General features: G+C 42.6%; 1 protein-coding gene across 1 annotated transcript in view; it reads left to right on the forward strand.

Annotated features, from left to right (window-relative positions):
* The window catches only part of kz (putative ATP-dependent RNA helicase kurz), a 38,612-nt gene extending 22,054 nt beyond the window's left edge, over nucleotides 1–16,558 (forward strand). The window contains exons 15-26 of the mRNA XM_050169581.2: nucleotides 1,795–1,860; nucleotides 1,945–2,023; nucleotides 2,467–2,660; nucleotides 3,806–3,853; nucleotides 5,754–5,910; nucleotides 6,819–6,939; nucleotides 7,554–7,617; nucleotides 8,135–8,249; nucleotides 11,305–11,442; nucleotides 12,744–12,912; nucleotides 13,855–13,952; nucleotides 16,407–16,558. Of these exons, the coding sequence (XP_050025538.1) occupies nucleotides 1,795–1,860; nucleotides 1,945–2,023; nucleotides 2,467–2,660; nucleotides 3,806–3,853; nucleotides 5,754–5,910; nucleotides 6,819–6,939; nucleotides 7,554–7,617; nucleotides 8,135–8,249; nucleotides 11,305–11,442; nucleotides 12,744–12,912; nucleotides 13,855–13,952; nucleotides 16,407–16,489 (1,332 nt within the window). The 3' untranslated portion in view covers nucleotides 16,490–16,558. The remainder of the gene's footprint in view (nucleotides 1–1,794; nucleotides 1,861–1,944; nucleotides 2,024–2,466; nucleotides 2,661–3,805; nucleotides 3,854–5,753; nucleotides 5,911–6,818; nucleotides 6,940–7,553; nucleotides 7,618–8,134; nucleotides 8,250–11,304; nucleotides 11,443–12,743; nucleotides 12,913–13,854; nucleotides 13,953–16,406) is intronic.
* The last annotated feature ends 1,875 nt before the right edge of the window (nucleotides 16,559–18,433 follow it).

Here is an 18,433-nt window from a genome sequence, read left to right on the forward strand (position 1 = left end):
TTAGATATTGCAACGAAAGTGTTGGAAGGGAGGCGTTCCGGATATTACGGACATCTTTTCTTGGATTATCAGGGTCCGTTGTAACAAGAGTAGACTATATATATATATATATATATATATATATATATATATATATATTGTTTTCTTTTCCTGCAGAATTTCAGTTTTGAGTATGGAGTCCTTGGCTAAATGTCATGGGCCAACAGTGAATGATAGGCTGTGAGCGTCATTTGTATTGGACTAGGCCAGGAAGGGAGTACGAGTAGGAAGAAGTTTGGTGGGCGACTCATCTTTTTGAAAACGCAGTCAGAGAAGAAAGACCGGCGTAATCCGTGGCTTCATTGGTATCACACAGTTAACGTAGAGGAAATGCAATGTACATCTGTTTCACATTGGTTGAGGACTGTGTGCACAAGTTCTACACAAAGCCTAGGTGTCTTGGGGTGAAGCTCAACTTCAGAGCTGTGCTGGGGATGCCCGCAGGCAGCACGCCTATTGCTGAAGAAGTTTACGTGCAATTCATATATATATAATATATTCTTTTTTTTTTCCTTCAATATCTTTATTTTCTTTGTATTCTGCACAATTCGATGAAGACTAATAATTTCCTTCAGGTATTTTTATGTCTTAGCCTTAAAAAGTTATTAAACCATGTTGAAATGGGTGTTGTGCCATGGCATCATTTCTGTATTAACAATTATAGTACATGCAAGATATTCAATAGGCAACCAATACCAAACACATCGCAAACCTTTACTTAACTGGTCACAGCATCTCCCGTGGATGCTGCGCTGGACGTCTTGGTAGTTGGAAACTTAAACATTTCTGCACAATCTTTGTATTATAATACAGATGCCTTGCAATGGCTTCGGCTCTACAGCTACTGAATCGTCAGGATGGCAGGGCATCACAAGGGTTGACATTGTGATCATTGAGAAAACGAAGTGACATAAATCGAATGCTCTGTACAAGTTTGCTTTTCTTTATTTTTTTGCTGCATAAATAAGCTGCAACCGGCAGCCTTTTGGTATGATTCTTTATCATTGTTGAGTAGCTAGTTGTGTCTATCGCACACATTCACTATGTTAAGAGCTCACTCTTGCTGCTGCTACGCTCATCTTGCTTAATTTGCTATCGCAATCGATGCTTCGCCTTTCGTATGAAACTGCGACTGTTTTTTACTTTGGAAGTTCGTCACTCACTCTTTGCAATAATGTTGTTACATATTGCAACGAAAGTGTTGGAAGTGAGGCGTTTCGGATGTTACGCACTTCGGATACAACGGACATCTTTTGTTGGATTATCAGGGTCCATTATAACAAGAGTAGACTATATATAGTATGCAATAAATGTTTATTTTTAGGTTTTACAGATTTAAAAAATATATAGCATGGCCCATAGTACAATTCCTCCTCTTCAGGTGGATTTCTATGAGGCATGTATATCAGTTGCGTAACAAATCACAAATGCTGTGTTAGCACTGATATGCTCAGATAGCACTGAGGATCTTCGTTTCCACAGTTTTAAAAAGCACGTGCTCTGAATTTGTGAATTAGCAGTGTTAATTAGTGGTTTTTGTAAATAAGCTAGTTGATTGTGGTTTGGTGTGTGATTGATGTCTGCCTCTTCAAGTAATCCAGCTGAAGTGGCTATCTGCCACGAATGATTCTTGAACATTCTGTGTTGCCAAAAGGAAACACAGGTGTTACATAGTCACAGTGTGCTCTTGTGTGAAAGATGGGTTTTCACCTATTGCATAACTGATTTCATAATGCCTGCTTCTTACATTGACAGGCAATGAACATAGACAAGGTTGTGAATTTTCCCTACCCCTCACCACCTGATAAGGAAGCTCTCAAGGTAAACTGTCATAATCAATTGCATTTTGCTGTGCTTTTCTTTATGTTTGAGACGTATTCACAACGGCACTCTCCTGTTTTTCAGGCTGCTGAAAAGAAGCTGGTCCTCATGGGCGCTCTGGAAGAGCTTCCCAAGCCAACACGTTTCAAGGATCTGCCAAAGTGTATGCTTGTTTCATTTCCTTCTCGTAGCATAAATGCATGGTAGTGTTTCTTTTAGGGTTACAGATGACTTTGCACTCTTCTTGTTACAATGGCAACAGGGCTCACGTGGAATCTGCATGCGCTCTGTTTCCTATAACTGTGTTGCACTATGGCTTTTCATCTCACGTGTGCAGTGGGGCACAAAAGTAGACTGTTTGCATGTTTTTGCACTGCCCATGAAGCAGGCGTGGAATGTTTCAGGTATTCGTTGTAGAAGTCCCTGAAAGCTGTGTGAATTTTTAAGCATGTGTCATGGTTCCTTAGTTGCACATGCTGATGTCCACTTTCTATCTTCTTCTCCTTCTTCCTCCACTTATTGCCACTTTTGGCAACCCACTTCAGCACTTCCAGATTCCAAGCAGTTTGGGTCATTTCCGACTCCTATATTTGTTGTGCCTTCCAGGGGAGTGGAGTGCACGAATCACGCCCCTGGGGCGCGCCATGTCGTGCTTTCCTGTGAGCCCCCGCTATGCTAAGATGCTGGCCCTGTCGCATCAACATGGTCTGCTGCCTTACATCATCGCTGTGGTGGCTGCCATGACTGTACAGGAAGTGTTCATCTCCATGGGATTCTCCTCTACAGAAGGCGACAAGCAGGTATATTGTTTTTATTGTGATATCAATGATATGGATGCTCCAGTTGTATTTCTGCGGTCGCATTGTGATGTCACATATGAAGTGAAGTGCAATAACATCGCAACCATGCACCGTACGTTGTGGGTGCGAGTGAAAGCATGCGAAGGTGAACCCAGAAAGATGGTGGCTCGATCTTGCATGTGCAAGGGAGGGAGGCGGGGAAGAAGTTCGCCATCTTCCATTGCGTGCAAGACAGGGAAGGCAGGGCATTCTACTTTGGTGGCAGCAGTGTATGGCATAGCTGAGCTTGGCCATGTGGAAGCGATCAGCGGTGGGTACAGAGTCTAGGCGGGCCATGGGCTGAAAGCTTGGTGTGCGCTCTGTTCTCGCTGCTTAGTTTGCATTGAAGTGAAATGCAGCATGAAGGGCTATTCGCTCGCTGCTGCTGCCGCTCTTTCTCATGCCAGTGTTTTGACAGCAAGTGTCCGCAGTCATTGAGTGAGATGGGTTCATGTTTGCCTGTGCGTGTGTGACACCGTGATTGTTAATTTATTTAGTAAGCAAATGTTTACGAGCTTATACGGCCAACAAAACTACTATCCTTGCTTCGTATAGCTGTCTAATAATTTGCTATTGCAATCAATGCTTCGCCTTTTGGGCGAAACTGCGACATTTTGCTGTTGGTGGTGGTGGAGTGATTGTTTCCATGGGGTTCTCCTCTGCAGAAGGCAACAAGCAAGTATGTTGTTGTTTGACAGCAGTGTGTGGGAGGGCTTGTGTTGCTATGACTTTTCTTTTTTTCTCTAGCTTGTTGAAATGGACTTCTGCTTACGTATGCTTTCATTCAATTTGTAGGCTTATAAGTGAGACAAACATTGCATTGCATCTTTTCTCTTGACTTGCTGCCTGGCACTGCTTGTTTGAACGTGGAGTCCACATTAACAAATAAATGAGCAAATAAATAAATAACTTTCATCCTGCTCATTATTCAAATGGAAGCTGTGTTGCTGTATCATTTAACACATGCACTAACTGAAACACAACCAACAGTCTTCCGAGTGAAACTGCATTTGTACTTGGTGGAAAAAATGAATCAAACTTTCATGTGTGACCATTAAATAGCAGAACGATCTATACACCATGAGCTTTTTGTTTTTCCTTCACAGGATAAACAAGCAAAGTGGAAGAAAGTTCGAGAAATGTGGGCAGGACAGGTAAGCACATTTTGCCATTCCTGCATTTGTTGACTGAATTGCCCATAGTGCTTACTGGGTTTAAAATTAATATGGTATGTTCTATTGTGTAAATGATGTTGAACCTTGTGGTTTCGCTATGGTAGCTCCCGATTGATAGGAGTTCTTGCTTTCACTGTCGACAGTACTGCATTGATAACTGTGTTGCACATCTGTATTCATGCATTCTAACATTGGACTGGTGTATGTGCATGAACACAGACATTCATAATGCATGCCTACCAACTCTCCCAAGCTTTTCCCTCAGCTTTACAAATTGGCCTCATTCTCACATTTTAGCTTTACGAAAAGATTTCTGTTTGCGAGAATGTTTTATAGACATTGAAGGATGGGGCACCACAAGATTACAAGAAAGGCGTACAAGAAAGAGAAGTGTATGTTACCATTGTTGCCCTGGTGCATCATTGCAAGATGCCATATATCAGGGCGGTACTTGCTTCAAGTTTAATCATACAAGTTCCCTGAGCTGGCAAAAGCTGTAGCAGCAGAGTCACAGAATATGTCACTGCGATCCAAAAACAAAATCTTGGTTTAATGCTCCGTCATTTCTATAGTTTGTTGCCCATGCTTGTATGCTGCACTTAAAGGTAAATCATCCTAAATAAAGTGTGTATGTATCCCACTAAAGGTCTGTGCTCAGGACAAACTAAAAGAAGAACAAAGAATTGCATGCTATCTACTGCCACCTCCCCACTTTGTCATGTCCGTGGGATTTTTACAAATTTTAATGTTCACGGGTTAGCAGGCATGATACTTAAGGGATTTTAGTACCTCTAGAGCCACGTGTAGGACACTTACCCCCTTTAACTTCACTCTTTCTCTCTCTCTTTATTTTCCCAGTGCCTACCATCAATTCAAGAGGTGGGAAGGAGCAGAGGCAAAATAAAACAATCGAACCTTGATACAGTGAACACAGATATAACGAATTATCGGATATAACAAAGCAAATATAATATTTGGTGGGTCATGGCTTATTAGTATTATCGTGCTATAATTAAATAAAAGATTTGAGATCCAACTTGTTCTCGGGTTGTAGCAAAGCAAATTTTATTTTGCATGTGCCTCAAAATGTCAAATGCATTTGCTGATTGGATTTTTCAGACGCCTGATTTTTTTGGGGGGCCTGCACGATTTTCAGGGTGCCGCTGCCTACCCTTACTACCAGTGTGTGGTGGCAAAAACCGGAATTTCGGGCACTGTAGGGTGTCCGAAATTCATTCTCAGATCTCACTCAAGCCAAGAGGGATGGTGACTCAGTGTGCACGCCCAATGTTGGAGGTCACGTGATAATGCGCGCTCTAGAGGAATAGAGTGTGCGCCTGCACTTCAAAGCCCAGCTGTGGCTCTGCAGGGCTGTCTGTGTGGCTGAGCACATACGTGGCCTGCACGCCATATCTAGGAGGCAGTGTGCGGGCTGGTGAAAAGTTTAAGGGTGAGCCGAGATGGCTGATGGCTTCATGTGTGCTGTTTTGCATGCACCTAGTGTTCAAGATCACGTAATCCCAAGTTTCCAAGACGCGGTGAAGTGAGAGAAAGCACCAAGCGTTCATTCCCCGCTGATGGTGCTCTTCATCATGCTAGTGTTGTGAGAGCGTGTGTTCAGTGTCGCTGAGTGAGATCTGTTCATGTTTGCCTGTGGCTGTGTTACATTTTTTTTGGTAATTTAGTTAGTAAGTGAGTGTTTACTACAATTTATATGCCTGATAATTTGTCTAGTTTAATGCTTTGCTATCACTGTCAATGCTTTGCCTTTCGGGCAAAACTGTGACTTCATTGTGCAGTTGAGACTAACAAGAAATTTAGCCCCTTGGGTCCTCATGTTCTTCTGACCCACTACAAATAATCTGTTGTCTTTGCACAGGGTCATTCTCTAGCGCTTGGGGATGTCATGGTGTTGCTGAAAGCAGTTGGTGCATCCGAGTTTGTCGGCTGCACGGCCGGGTTCTGTGAGAGCCACGGCCTCCGTTACAAGGCAATGGTGGAGATCAGGAAGCTTCGCATCCAGCTCACAAATGAGTGTATGTCTTTTACTTTAGACTTGCCAGCGCACTTGCTCATCATTCGGTTTCCTTGGAATTGTAGAAGTACAGACATGTTTGGCGCCTTAAAAGTATCTGGAAGTATTTTACTTTGGACTTTGTGGCATACTTGCTCTTCAATGGGTATCCTTTGAATCCTAGAAGTACGGGCATGTTTGGCATCTTCTTTTTCTTTTTTGCTGCTCATTTCCTTGGTCTCTTCTGTAGTGTCACTGTGGCATTGGCGAAAATGCTGAATCTGGTGGGCAGGCAATGTGAAATTGCCTGCCCACCATTATGTTTGTATGAGGTGCTTTTTACTGCAGATAAAGATTGAGTTAGGGTCTTTTTCTAGCAGTATGTAAAACAATTTTTTTATTTATGTTTTATAATCCCTGTGATAAGTGTTCTGCTCTGTTTAGCAAATATTATTTTCTGCCTTTTGTTGATTTTTCATTGTGTGGTGGCCGTTTGTTAATTCATGTTCATGGCTGCAGCAAATTTGCATGTCTTAGGTGAGTACCAGAAATGTATAGTATCCTAATGTGGACTTCTCATGATTAGTAGTTCTGCTGTATATAACAGTTGCTGATACTCACCACAATTGTTTTTCTGATTAAACACTGTTGTGATGCCCTTGCAAACTGCTGTAGGTGGCAGTAGTATCAGTAGTCATACTAGCAGTAGTAGTACTAGTACTTCTTTTTTTTTTAATGGCAATACCCACTCTGCAGGATCAGCAAAGAAGCAGCTAGTGCAAAGAGAATAAATTAGGATATGTGAAGCTAAAAAAAAAAGAAGAAAAAGGAAAACAACTTCAGCTTAGGCAAGTTGATGTCAAAGAAGGAAACTAGAGGTTAGGGATTTTTAGCAGCGTCTGGATTTTTCTTCTTTTGTGCTTTGTTCAGTGAACCTACTCATTCCCAACCTGAACCTGTCAGTCGACCCAGCCATGGAGCCACCGACAGACCTGCAGGCGAAACTCATTCGTCAGGTTCTGGTCATGGGCTTCAGTGACCACATTGCCAAGTACGTGGCATGACTATCTCTGGACCCTTCAGCTTAAAAATTTGATGATAAAAGAAACTTTTTATTGTTTCTGACCTATGCTCAAGTACCCTTAGTCAAACTTATTTCATACATCAGTAACTGTGAAAATCTCTGAGTGACCTTTGACTGCTATGAGGCAACATTGCCCTCTGCGCTTGTTTCTAATGTGCTTCTTATACATGCTAGAAAAGGTGCTAGCATGCATAATTCTTCAGGAAGAAAGGCACACATTTTTATTGAGACAGACAGCCTTTAAGATGAACTCTGCTAAGCCAAATTCCATGATAAGACTGATGGGAATATTTCTTTAGTTTGCTATATGTTTATGGTACTTCTCTTGAGCTATACTTTGATAAGACTAATGGCTTTTCAAGATCTCTTCATTTTGACTTAAGAAGGGTACTCTATTGTGCCACGAGGGATCAGTGTGAATACTGAAGATACTGTATAATGAAAAGCTATTGCGGGAATTTGTTAATTATTAAAAGAAAAGGGATGACAACTTTCTCACATTACCTAAACGTTTTGTCCATCTTTGCACTTGAGCTCTTCTTCTTTTCCTCCCTCCCTCCCTCCCTCCTTTTGTCGTATAGGAAAATGACAGATGAAGAGAGGTGCAGTCAGACGGAAAACGCCATTGCAAAGAATGCCTACAAGGTGAGCCATGCAAATTGTGTGCACACAGCTGTGTGCACAGCTGAAAAGTTTTGTTAGTGGCTCCTGTGTAACAATGAGTTCTGCAGACATGCATGTTTTCATTACTCATTTGAGCCTCGTGCAAATTCGCAAGTGTGCTTCTCTGTACTGGACATTTGCCCACCTAGAGGAGGCATTGGGCATGCTGCAAATAAAGATGAAATGCTGGCTGCACATGATGGGGCTTATCTTTGCCGCAATGTTTCATCACAAGAACATCTACTTTTTTTCGTGTTACAAGAGAAGGAAACTGTACTACCAGTTATTGTGAAAATGGCTATGCCACCATTGGTTTGGCAAACTGCCTCACAGGACGGTTAGCTCTACAATTATGAAAATTGTTCATTGAGCACAAACGAAAGTTTTCGCCGGCTATGGCTACCGTCGGCGCCCTGTGAAGGAATTATGCAGGCATTTTTTGTTGTACTTTTTCTTTTCCTTCGCGTTTTTTTTTTAACACTCCACTTTTTCCATGCAGAGCATGGAAGTAGATGGCCCCGTATTCATCCATCCCAACTCGGTGCTGAGCAGCAAGCAGCCGCCATTTGTTCTCTACCAGGAAATCTTTGAGACAACCAAGATGTTCATGCGAGGTGAGCACAGCAACATACGAAAGCACCTTGAACCAAATGTTTGTGCTACTTCACATGGCTTGTAGAGATAGGAACAAGCAGTAAGGAGATAGGATATGCGAGATCATAAAAAAAAAGTAAACAGCTGTCTTTGATCAACTGTCTTTGGTCGGTCTGAGTGGTGCTCTTTAGGAGCATAAAATAACACTAAATTGTTACAGAAATAACCTGTCACACATGATTAGGAACACACTTAGAATAAGTTTATTAAGAAATGGTCATGGGCGGGGCGTGTAATGAGGAGGGAAGATAACCGATGGTTATTAAGTGTTACGGAATGGATTCCAAGAAAAGGGAAGCGTAGCAAGGGGCAGCAGAAAGTTAGGCGGGCGGACGAGATTAAGAAATTTGCAGGGACAACATGGCCATAATTAGCACATGACCAGGGTAGTTGGAGAAGTATGGGAGAGGCCTTTGCCCTGCAGTGGGCATAGTCAGGTTGATAATGATGATGATGAAGAACAGTCACTATATATATATATATATATATATATATATATATATATATATATATATATATATATATATATATATATATACACAGAGTTTAAACATACACTGATGCACTCTAATATGACGTGACCAAATGCATATTGCTCCCTTTTGTATGTAGTGTGTCAAGCTATTTTTGTATTTTGCTTAATTAGATAAGTAGTCAAGATTAATTAACCAACTTCTGAAGCAACGAAGTTAGGCAAAAAATTCGAACTAGAAAGTTGTAGAGCAATTTGCAAAACGTCAGATTAGACAGTTTCTAACTTTCTATCTATAAAGTATTAGTGTTTTTCAGCTTACTGCGGATGCCCGCGAAATACAAAAAAATACCACATGATAAACACTCTTGCGCACCGTGATTGAAGCGCTCCCAAACTGTCTGCGTACAAACGAAAACAGCATCTAGCAGGGCTAAATCCTATCTTTGTTTGTGCACGGAATACTTGGGAGCAGTGCAATCACAATGTGGAAGTGGGCATGTCACGCCGTTTTTTTATATTTTGCGGGTATCCGCAGTAAGCTGAAAAACACTAATACTTAATAGATAGAAAGACAAACTGTTTATTCAGACGTTTTGTAAACTGCTCTGCAACTTTCTAATAGAAATTATTTTCCTAGCTTCATTACTTCAGAAGTTGGTTAATTAATCTAAGTATCTGATTAGGCAAATACAAAAAATAATGTGACACACTACATACGAAAGCGAGCAACATGCATTTTGTCACGTTGTCCTAAAGTGGATCGGCATATTTTTAAACTGGCTAAAGTTAGCTGGAACACCCTGTATGTATATATTTTGCATATCTGCAGCTGATGATACTGGCTACTCATGCTATATCATGTTCATGTATTTTTGTTTCTTTTTTTGCTAATTCTTTTGGGTTTTGCATAGGTTAGGTTAAACTACTGTACTGTGCATTTCATGCAGAAGACTTGCCCCAAAAGTCTACCTTAGGACCTCCTCTGTTATCGCCATTAGCAGCACACTAAAACCTTGTTATAACAAAGTTGAAGGGGTAGCCAGAATTACTTTGTTATATTCATTATTGCATGTACTGCAATATGATCTCTATGAGGATTTCAAGAGGAATTTTGCCTGCTTCATTATATCCTGTTTCGTTATAACGAGGTCTGACTGTACATGCTTTTGTAAAAGATCACAAGATTAAAGGGGCCCTGAAACACTTTTCTAACTAATCATAGAGCGTCCTCACTGTTAAAATATGTTGTTCCATCAATCTCATGCCGCAAAATTTTTTAGGACAAAGCTCTTAGGCGCCCATTCCTGCAACAGGCATCGGCATCGGCGTAACTGAGTGAACAAGCACAGCGAAGGATGAAAGAGAGAACGTGGAGCGCAGTGACAGATGAAAGACGGCGATAGTGAAGAGCATGCAAGGAGGAAAGTGGAGGAGGATGGTGCAGCTAACAATGAGGTGGAAATCGGAGGAAGAGGGTATGGCGAAAGTGTGAGAACAAAAGTGTAATGCCGTGCAAGACTGGCTCTGCGGCGACGATGGCTACGAGGTGGTGCCAGAGTAGAGCATGTCGTCTGGAAAGTCTGTCTGTGGCTGCTATGAATCGCACCCATGCGTCACTCACGCGCTGCCTCTCGCGAACTCCTAATTAGCAAGGCAGTCGCGCCACACTTCGCTCCATTTGCAGCGTGCCGCACAAGACAGACCGCCCGCGCCAGCCAATGTGTCGCGACATGGAAATGCATATAGAGCTGCGCTCAAATTTTGCATTACGGAGTATCGTAATCGTCGGTGAATATTTTGAAATCATCCAACTTTAAGTGGAGCTATGGCACAGATACCCGGCTTTTTCTCTCTTTTCGTCTCCACTAGCATGCTAGAAGCTACACAGCGGAGAAGCCAAGAGGGCAAAGCCCTAGCCAAAAGTTAAGTGTCGCAGTGGCAAAAGGACTCGTCGCGGACCCCTGTGGAGGCCACGGTAGACTACGCTATGCAACACGCTGCTGCAATCTCGGAGGTCATGCGCAGCTGACAAAGCTACACACAGCTACACGCAGTGCTAAGATGAAATTATTTTTGTTTTTTTCAGATTGCAGAGATATATAATTTTCACTCATTTAAGTCACAATTGGTAATTATGTATTACTGAGCATGTTCTCGAAATCGATCATGAAATCGGCCCATAGCATTGGTCAGCCCCAACTGCTTTCGATCAGCTTTCAATGATGACATTGCGCATACGAGAGCAAGTGTCTGTTCACTGCTTCCGACACGAGATTGGAAATTCCCTGCTGCATGTAGTGCAATAATATTTGGCTCACATGTTCACAGGAGCCTTGTTAACAGGTCGGCAAGGTTTTTGATGTGCCCAAAAAGTGTTTCAGGGCCCCTTTAATGTTCGACTTAGAGTCAATAAAAGCTGGCAATTGCTGCATCCGTATACCTTGATACACTCTAATAAGATGGCTGTACCGAACTCCATATGTAGTCATCACACGCATTAAATAAATGCATTCTTATTTCTCTATTATTACGTGTTCCAGTGGTTGCAGAAGTTGAACCCGAGTGGCTGCCTGTTTACGCACCAAAGTACTGCACATTCTCATCTCCTTTGGAAGATCCACCGCCACGCTATGACCGCAAGAAAGACAAGCTCCTCTGCTCCGTGACGTCAACGTTTGGTGAGAACTCGAACCGTGGCTTTTTTATTATGTTGCCAACTTCAGATAACTGTCCTTAGTCCACAGACTTTTATTGTTGCTCCAAGTGGCACTTGTCATATGCGGGAATAAGAGAGAGCTAGAAGTGTTGAACCTCTACTGATAAACTTGTTTGTGCGTTGAATGTAGCATTGCAGATGCATCAAACTCTGTTTGTAATATAGTAGTAATTTGGCTTTGTTGGTTCAACCTATTGCGAGGAATAGCGCAATGAAAACACGAATTGAATACGTCTCACGTGTGTTACATGCATTGTGTCCTTCTTCGGTCCTTGTTTGATTTGTGCTATCCCTTGCGATAGGTCTATTTACAAGCCTTGTTTATCTCTATGATCTAAATCAGTGTCCTTGTGTGAAACAATGTATGCAAAACAAACCAGTTTTATACCAGTTTCTCATTTTGTTATCGCTTTAATTTTGTTGGTCTTTCTGTACCTTGCAAGTATTAGAGAGTGTCCCACACAATGCCTCGAGCAAATTTTATTGTTTAAAGTGGACGTCAATGGTACTAACCTGCCAGTACCTACCAGCTTAAAACATTTTGTACTTTATTGATATTGTAGTCGGAAATGAAACTGGGTGATCTTAATGATCTTCAGTCTTGTTATAGCTGCTATAAAAACAGTATCGCACTGTTGCCGCTTGGGCTGCGAATTTTGTGAAAAAACTTGCCTGATAATTCGTTGTGTGGGACTGAATGGCAAAAATAAATGCCTTGTAATTAAAAGCCCTGGGCCTGTCCAGCTGTTGACCACCGATGAACAACACAGAACAGCTGTACCAAGGATTATGAAGGAGGGTTGGCAAAGGAAGAGTGCTGCTTAATTCAAGCAGCTTATATACTTTTCATAATTACCATATAATTATTTGATGGATATCACCCAACTATTTTAAATGGCTTTTTATTGATTAACTTGATAATGGACGTTTCAATCGACTTCTTACTCTCAACACTAATCATGGGCACTAGATTTGGTAATGTAAATGGGCGTAATGTAAGACAAGCCTGTTGGAATCTATGTTAGGTGATTGATTAAATGCTCAGCAACTAACGGTGATGTGTGAGTTGTCATTGTCATCTTATGCAATGTCTAATCTAATGCAAATTATATATTGTTTTGAGCAAGACGCATGCCACTCATTACCACAGCACATAATTTGTGCAGTGGCGAAACAGGTCACACCTGCCTTCAGTGCGATAGTCCGTTCTTTTACTGCTTGCTATGCACCAGCGTTATATGGTAGCGTGTGTGCTTCTTACAGGACCCCACACATGGCAGATGGAGGCTGTGGAACAGGAATTCCCCGAAGGCCTTGACAAGTTCCGGTGGTTCGCACGGTTCCTACTCCAAGGAGACGTACTTCCCTTTTTCAAGAAGTACAACAAACTGCTCCTATCGCCGCCCATCACCATGATCAAGAGTTGGGCACGGTCAGTTCAGTCGCCAATAGTTTGCTGTGCTGCACAGCATTGAGAGGGTGCCATGCTGCATCTAGGCTAGGTTTTGCAAGAGTAGAGAACAAACTGTAGACCTTTTCGTCCTTGATCTATTGGTGCTGCCGCTAGTGCATGTAAAAATATATAATCAGGAACGGTTGCATGTATAGACAACATAGCAGACCAGAAATTTGAGAATAGTAGTTTACTCTGGTTTGTTGAATTTATGCTTCTCTAATTGGGAGCACCCTGTGCATTTGCACTGAATAACATGTAATCAATTTCACTTACACCGTACACACTAGACAAACTGCTGTAATGAGGATTATCAGAGTGCTCGACAGCATAACAGACTTGCAGTGAATAGTTTGCTCGAGAAATTATTTATCACTATTTTCAAGGAGCCAAACTAGACTATGCATAATAGACGCAGGGGAAGTGGGGCAGCCACACATCGTTGCCCAGCTCACTTCATTAGTGTTTGTCTTATAGCATCTCCCAACATCTTCAAGGCAGTGATGGTTGAATGACTACTCCCATATTCAGCTCTGCCAAAGAGCAAAGCTTGATGATGTACCCGTGATCAAATTCCCTCCGTCATGTTGCTACCACTGCTCTTTCGATTCCATTAACCTTTGAAGCAGCTGGCCCATTTCAGAGGCCTGGCTTTATTTTTTTTACACTCTTGCTTTTATTTAGAGGGCTGTCTCAAATAGGTGCCCCTCTCAGCTGTTACCCGAATTGTATGACAAGAGCCAGGGTGGCTCTTGCACTCTGAAGGTGACCTTTGCACAAGTGCCAGGCATGCTTTCTCCGTGCTGTGGTTCGTGTTTCCGCATTTGCCGCAGGGAAGGGTCCCACATCTAAGAATAGTGTGATCGGTACTGCTGTGTGTATTGTTAAATTGTTGACTTCTGTCCTTGCGTTTGTCTCCAGGTTGCAGCCCCGAACCGAACACCTACTGCAGGCCCTTGTTTCCCAGTCTGCCGACTCGAGACACAAGTTGCACGACTTGTGGGACCGAGAGCCAAAGTGTGAGCAACCTGTCATTTACGTACCACTTCCATATAATCTCCTCCATCATTAAGTCTTACTGACCCTCAAAGCATATTATGTACCACTTCAACCCTCAAAAGACGTTTACTGTAGCTTATCTTACACCTTCATCAAGTTGACAAATTCAAGCATGCTTGAGTTATAGCAAGTTTAACTCAGTGAAGATACAGTATTGATAGCTGCCATATTCAAGTGTGTTTGACTGTTTCTATACTATGTACTTGTGCTTCAGTCATGCTTAGAAAATTTTGATTAGATTGTTATCAGTGATGATCAAAACTGCATGTGTGGCATTACATTCAACATATAGTAGGATGGCTACCTAGCATTAAAAAATGCATAACATTCACTAAAGCAGTGACTGTTCTGAAAAACAATAGTTTGAGTGAACTAGACAAACATTGGTCCGCAGGCATGTTTGAGCACTTCCATACTCTTTGCAAGGTTCAAACATGGAAGACACATTTCTACCACATTTTCTTAACCCTCTCTTTTTTTTTTTCTGTCAGCTCTACATTTCATAACTCTAGAATTCCCTTGGTTGCACCAATGTGTCTAGTTAATGATGTGCCACAAGTTATTGGAACAATTCTTCCCACTTGCCAGCTTCTTTGCTCGCATGAGCCGCTTCCCATTTGTGCATAGGTTTGCTGTATTTAACAGCCTTCTTTTACTGCACCCTCAGTTCCTTGGCTGCAAGACCTCAACTCAGTACTATTGTGCGACTTTCTTTTCACATGTCATTTTCTCTTGCCACTGAAACGGCTCATCATTTGCTTCTCCTTGCGAAGTTAGTTTGTCTCTTCACACTGCGTGGCCGAGGCGTCTCGGTCTTTCCTCTTGAACCTTGGCTGCGGTGCCCATTGCCTTCACCAGCCTTTTTATGATCTCTCCCCTTGTCGGGGTTGTATAGTGGTTGAGAATGGCACATAGGTCAATGTGCATGTCTTAAAATATGTATAAAGTCGACTCTCGTTACTAGTGGACCCTGATAACCCGATAGAAAATGTCCGTTTTATCCGAAGTCTGTAATATCCTAAATGCCTCATTTCCGAAACTTTGGTCGCAATGTGTAACAACATCATTGCTAAGAGTGAGTGACGAACGCCCAAAATAAAAAAACAAACGAAAAAGTCGCAGTTTCACCCGAGAGGCAAAGCATAGATTGCGATAGCAAATGAGTAGACAGCTATGTGAAGTAAGGATAGTAGTTTTATCAGCGGTATAAAGTTGTGAATATTGGCCTATTAACTAAATTAGCGAGCACGGTCACGCGAGCACAGGTAAACATGAACACATCTCGCTGGATGACCGTGGAAAGTTGCTGTCAAAACGTTGGAATGAGGAAGCGTGGTACCAGCAGCGAGCGCATTGACCTTTGTGCTATCTCTCGCTTCAACGTGAACTAAACATGAAAAGCACAGCGCATACGAAGCTACTGGCACTGGGCGCACTTTGTCTACATCGCAGATTGCTTTTTAGATACAGCGCCCGTGCGGCGCAGTCTCTTTTCCTTGTCTGCCCCTGTGCCTCGCATGTGAAAAAAGATGGCGCTCTTCCGTCCCACTTTCCTCCCTCGCGTGCAGTATTGAGCCGCGATCATCGGCTGGCCCTTGCAAGTCGGTTGTCAGCCCATGTTGACACGGCAAAAGTATGTTTTGTATGCCCAATTTTGACAAAAATTGCCACAAATTTCGTCCATTGTAGCCGATTGTCCATTGTAGCACAGTAAAAGCAAACTTCGTTGCACTAATAAAATATGTAGAGCAAACGAAGGTTGAAATATGGTCCATTATATCTGAAAGTCCGTTGTAAAGAGCGTAGACTGTAGTAACTTTGTAAGCAGGCTTCTTTTGTCAGCAGGCAGACATAGCAAACATGATATTGAGCTTTTAACTGCTATACAGTAAACTGGCTGCCACTTTTGCCCAGGGGGCAGTGCAGCCCTCCACGGATTCCTGGTGGAGTGTCGAGCGAAGTAACATTTCCATACAGGCGTTAATCTGTCTTCTTTCAGCAGCATAAATAACAAGTGATCTATAGTTAGTCTCGCTAACTTTATGCAATTGGCTTACATGAGCCAATCGGTAACAAGAGCCGGTTGTGCATTTCAGAGGAAGGTCTACAGTTGATTGTATGCCAGTGATCCTCCCTTTCACTCAATGTCACATGGAGGGTGATCAGCGACAAACAATTGGGGAGTGCTGCTTCTGTTTTCTGGTTGGTTGGCAACACCTGTAGCTTCTACTGCACTGTACATAGGTGGTGAAGCTGAGTACAGTTTTGTGCATGTGCGAATTGCATTGTGGATCCCAGACAGTCAGTAGTTGTTCTTTGAATTGCTGCAATTTAATGCTGACGCAGAATCTATAGTAAACGTGATCATGTTCAGCAGCAACTGTTATTTCTCTCCTTGCATGGAAATTGAGCAGACCTGCTGAAGGAATACCTGGAGTGGATACAAGAGAGTCTTCACAACGAAGTTGCCCTAGCATGGCCTCCAAAGCCAAAGTGAACTTGCTCATGTTCTACCGTCGCGTTTCATGTACATAGCGAAATAAATTTTAAGTTATTGTTTCGAAAACGTGATGCAAGCAGTTTTTTCTCGAGGGCATTAAATCAAAGCTTTGCAAATGCTAGTGCATGGCATGGTTCTTGGACCAAACTAAGCCCAGTAACGGTGCTGCATTTGCACTGTCGGTGGTAACCAAAAGCCACTGTTTAGTGAATGGTTTACTTGAACCAAGACCAGTGCACCGACTGTTTCAGGACTAGGTGCCAATGAACCTTGCAAGGGCCCTATTAATGAAGCTAACGCTAATGAGTCAGGACTGGAGTCTTTATTTGGCAAGGCACTTGCATGTTGACCAGTCCATTTCAAGTTATCATGAAAGGGCTAGTATCAGGATCAAAATAACAAATCTTGGCCCATAGAAAAGTCTGGGTGCCACCTCAGGCCATTGCCGAGAATAGAAAAATCATGAGCCATTCCAATCTGTGAAGGCGGTTTACCAGCGAAGCTGTTCATATGACAGAGGAGACAAGATTTTGAACTAAGGTACGCCCTCATTTATTGTCTTCATAGGTGGTCATTGTGACGAAAGGTATGCCCAATCATTTATTGTCTTGATTGGTGGTCATTGTTACACTTGCAACTGCAATCGCATTCTTTGATGCCAAATCGATGCATGTATGCTGCTGGGTGGTCGGTTGGGCTGGGTCGGTGCGACATTGCAAGGGATCCGTCTACAACACGGAACGCATAAACCGCTCCCTATCGGTACATCTATATTGAAATCACCAATGGCAACAGGGGTAGTGTCATCGCTGCTAATTCACGAAAAGTGAGTAGCCATGAACCTTATGGGACTACGAGCCATTGATGGTAGTTTTTGACATGCTGTTCTCTATGTTGAATGTGCGATCGAAAAGAATTTAAGCACTGTTTGCTTCACTTTGCAGAGTGCTTGTAGCCTCTGCCTTACGTGGCTATGAGCCATTGTATTTTTTGCTTGCTTACGGGAGCATAAATGCCTGTAGGGGTATGAGCCATTGATGCCCAGAACCCTGGCCTTATACAGTTTCACTGTAAAAATCGAACCACAGTCAAAATACGAGGCCAGGGCCATCCTTGTCTACTGGCAGCTCTGCAGTGCGGTGTTGTCAGCTGTTGAAGATGGCGGTTGTGCTTCACATGCCCATGGTGTACGAGCAACAAAGTGCAATTGGTTTTCTGTGGAGCAAGGGACTAATGCCCATCGAAATCCACAGGGTCATGCAGCCAGCCAGTGTATGGGGAGAATGTCTCACTTTGACAAGTGGTGGTGTTGAGAGTTCGCAAAAGGCCGTGTAGTCTTGGACAAGGATGAGCATTCGGCGAGGCCGCATGCATTGCCAATTGACAAAGGCATCTCAAATTTAGTACTGAGACGGCACAAATGTCTGAACCGGTTTGGGGACTATGTGGAAGAACAGTGTAAGGTACGTAGAATAGTACATTTGTAATTATCTGTATGTACCTTATTTTGACTAACAAGAAAGGTGGGGGGGGGGGGGGGGCAATGACTAATTCACGCTCTTAGAAATCTACTGCATGATCACCTGTTGGCAGTGAAAAAGGCCAAATATTAAGTCCAAATGGATAGTGCACAGCGATAAATCTGCACACAGATGTAACACCATTTCTCTTTGTTTAGGGTGCAAAAAAATTGTCGCGATTTTCTGTTAAACCTGCAGTGTTGAGACTTCTGTAAATGTGCTAACTCATTTGCAATATGCACCACTCTTGTGGAGCTCAGTACACTAAAGTGGTCTAAGAAAATTATGGGGTTTTACGTGCCAAAACCACTTTTTGATTATGAGGCATGCCGTAGTGGAGGACTCCAGAAATTTCGACCACCTGGGGTTCTTTAACGTGCACTTAAATCTAAGTACACGGGTGTTTTCGCATTTCTCCCCC

Source organism: Dermacentor andersoni, chromosome 3, assembly GCF_023375885.2.
Source record: "Dermacentor andersoni chromosome 3, qqDerAnde1_hic_scaffold, whole genome shotgun sequence".
NCBI lineage: Eukaryota > Metazoa > Arthropoda > Arachnida > Ixodida > Ixodidae > Dermacentor > Dermacentor andersoni.